The sequence below is a fragment of the Amphibalanus amphitrite genome, unplaced genomic scaffold, assembly GCF_019059575.1.
Source record: "Amphibalanus amphitrite isolate SeventyFive unplaced genomic scaffold, NRLGWU_Aamphi_draft 001049F_arrow, whole genome shotgun sequence".
Classification (NCBI taxonomy): Eukaryota; Metazoa; Arthropoda; class Thecostraca; order Balanomorpha; family Balanidae; genus Amphibalanus; species Amphibalanus amphitrite.
In genome coordinates this window covers 182,332-185,421 of record NW_024882543.1, presented here as the reverse complement: position 1 = coordinate 185,421, position 3,090 = coordinate 182,332, and the positions used below count along the sequence as shown (strand labels likewise).

At 51.4% G+C, this 3,090-nt stretch overlaps 1 protein-coding gene across 1 annotated transcript; it reads left to right on the top strand.

The window, feature by feature from the left end:
* The first annotated feature begins 599 nt into the window (after positions 1-599).
* On the top strand, positions 600-2,638 carry LOC122369568. The gene is made up of 5 exons (XM_043344410.1): positions 600-706; positions 833-890; positions 1,510-1,644; positions 1,924-1,999; positions 2,231-2,638. The coding sequence occupies exons 2-5, from the start codon at positions 833-835 to the stop codon at positions 2,448-2,450; spliced, it is 489 nt and encodes a 162-aa protein (XP_043200345.1). The 5' UTR covers positions 600-706; the 3' UTR covers positions 2,451-2,638.
* Positions 2,639-3,090: the final 452 nt, after the last annotated feature.

Sequence of the window (3,090 nt, the reverse complement as noted above, 5' to 3'; positions counted from 1 at the left end):
AATGCTGGACACGCGAAGTTTTATGATGTAATATGAAATGTTTGTGATATCTATTAAATGACATTCAAGTAAAATAACCAATTAGTAAGAAGTTATGGACTGCTAGCTACCGTAGTGTCTGCCAGAGAGAGAGAGAGAGAGAGAGAGAGAGAGAGAGAGAGAGAGAGAGAGAGAGAGAGAGAGAGAGAGAGAGAGAGAGAGAGAGAGAGAGAGAGAGAGAGAGAGAGAGAGAGAGAGAGAGAGAGGGAGAGAGAGAGAGAGAGAGAGAGAGAGAGAGAGAGAGAGAGAGAGAGAGAGAGAGAGAGAGAGAGAGAGAGAGAGGGAAAGAGGGCATCTGCTTCCTTTATCTAGCACCTTGTCAATGTTTGTGCAGGTTTGTGGTTAATGAGTTACCGGATTGCATACCGTACTGCCGGTTTATACCTATTGTATACTGTATGCGCAGGGTATGTACGCGATCCTTGTGCGTGCCTATGCAGATCCCTGCGGCTCTTTGGATTAATGAAGGCATGGTAGGAAGGAAGGGATGCTGCTTCAAGCAGACACAAAAACAGGAGCAAAAAGTGCCGAGATGTCCGCCCTCGGTGTCTGAGCGTGGTCGAGCCGAGCCGAGTCTCAGTCGGTTCCCGGGTCTGGATCTGCGCTGCAACCTGACCATCTCAGCCGGCCGTTGACGCCCCCGCACCGCCGGAGAGCGCAGCAAACGGTATGTCACCAGCGGCGTTGGTGTGAGATTCAAAATACCGATCTTTGTTATAATTTACTGATATGCTGCTGCTCAGGTGAGCATGGCAGGAGACAGCCATTTAACATGGTTTTGGTTTCCCTGCAGATGGCCTCAAAAAGCACACTGGCAGTCTTGGGCTGCTTGCTACTAGCTTCCCTAGCAGGTAAGCAGGAAGGAGTGACAGATTCATCCGTATGTTTTTGCTTATTTTGATGTCGCATTTATTTAGTTAATGAGTTCCTTTCTTTCTTTGGATGATTTTTCCCTGTTTACCCATTCACCCAATATCAATATAGTGGTATTTTAGACAATTATACAGGATCGTGGGACTCAAGAGTAAGGGATAAATAATATGGGTTCATTCAAGCACACACTGGTGCGCCTCAGTGGCTCAGCACATCCCTTTTGGACCTGTGTGCCCAGATATGGGACAGATAGCCTGTCGAGTGCTCTGAGAACAAATCGTCTCCGCTTTAGACTGCTCTTGACTGCTGCGTTGACAGCCGTGTGACGTGCGGACTGTCTGCTGGCAGCCGTGAATGACACGGTGCGCACTGATGTTCGACTGCAACGCTTGCCGACTGTCGTGGCGTGCTGTCAGCTATGTAGACTGCTGCTGACAATAGTGCTGTCAGCTGTGGTGACTGCTGTTGACTGTCACGCTGACAGCTGTGGTGACTGGTGTTCATTGTTGCACTGACAGCTGTGGTGACAGCTGTTGACAGCTCTGTTAGCTGTTACTACTGCTGACTGTCGCGTACCGCTGACCGTTGCGCTAACAGCTGCCGGCGAGCGGGAGGAGGAGGTGGCGGCTGTGCGCGCCTCAGATGGAGCACGCCTGGGCGCCTACTCCACTGTGCTGCGCACTTCCATAATCACAAGCACCACGGCCACTGATTTCTACACCTGCACTCAGTGTAAGTCAGCCACAGACACTGATTTCTACACTTACACTCAGCGTAAGTCAGTGGCATCGCGGCCACCGCACTCCAGTGACACTGAAACCCGCAGGCTCGTAATTGAACGGCCAGCTGCCTCATGATTAAACGAAACCAACCCATAGTTTTTGCACTAGCTTAGATTAGTTTTGTGTGAAAACGCATTAGCGAATGTTTTCTCATCTCAGCTGTTCATTGTGCATGCCCTTGAAATTATTGCTGTATTGCATCTAACGCTGTCCTATTTATTGCTTGCAGTGATCAGCACTATGTTCGGGTGTACCGGGCGTCGGCGCAGGAGGAACATCCTCAGGGAGGAGCTGCCGGAAATCAGGTATAAAGACTGGATGGTATAGGGCTGGTCCTAACGTTCCTGGCTGTCACGCAGACCAGCACCTGACATAGTTCAAAGCCTTCCTTCCTTCCGCAGCCCTGGAGGGGGCATTCCATGTCGTTGAGCTAGCCGGATTCTGCCTAAACCCATCAGAGGCTTTGTTTAGTCTGGCGGGATCATTTCTCATTAGCGTATCTGTTTTCTGACGCATATGCTATCTGCTGGTCGCAGGGAGACTGAGCTGGCCGCGGCCGAGCCCCTGCAGTCCTCTCTGGCCAGCGAGCCGCAGACGGAGCCGACGCCGGCCGACAAGGACAAGCTGCTGCTGACCATTCTCACCACATCCACGACCACGCTGACCTACTCGACGCTGACGGTCAACTCGGCCACCACCGTCAGCGTCACATACTACTGCACCACGTCCGGCATGTCCACGTTCCCGGCCTGCTAGCGAACGGACCAGTGGTCCTGTGACGTCACCAGTGCTCCGCCGGATACACCGCGCGGCCCTCCCCGGCCCTCGGCAGCTGCTGCTCTAGCCGATTTTGTTTTTGTTTGAATTGTTCAGGTGTTACGAGCTGTTACGTTGAAGCGTATTTATTACAAGCTATGCAGTGACGAATACAGAGCGAAAAATAATTATGTTTAACCCGTGCACCGACAGGGGTCTGCGCCAACTTAGAACCGACGGGGGGGGGGGCGGATGACCACCCCCCTGAGATCTCGAGAACGAAGCAAGATAGCGACAAGCGGTAAACAGCATGGGGTACGCACGGACAAGGTCTACCATTTTTACATAGGTCATTTTCAGCTCAGGTCAAAGATGACGTCACAGTGGTCCTAAAAGTCAAAATGGCGGCGCTAGATATGGAGAGTTTTCTCGAATAACTTTCGAAATGGTCAAGCTAGGAACAAACTAAGGGCAACATCGTGATCCTCTCGTCAATCCGCATCGAATCATATAAATATGTTGACCTGGAAAGGTCAAGGTCAAAGGTTGACCTCAGGTCACGTGACCTCGAGGTCATCATGGACATGTATATCAATCGATGCGCCTTGACGAGCTGAACACAATGAGACCATCCGCGCGG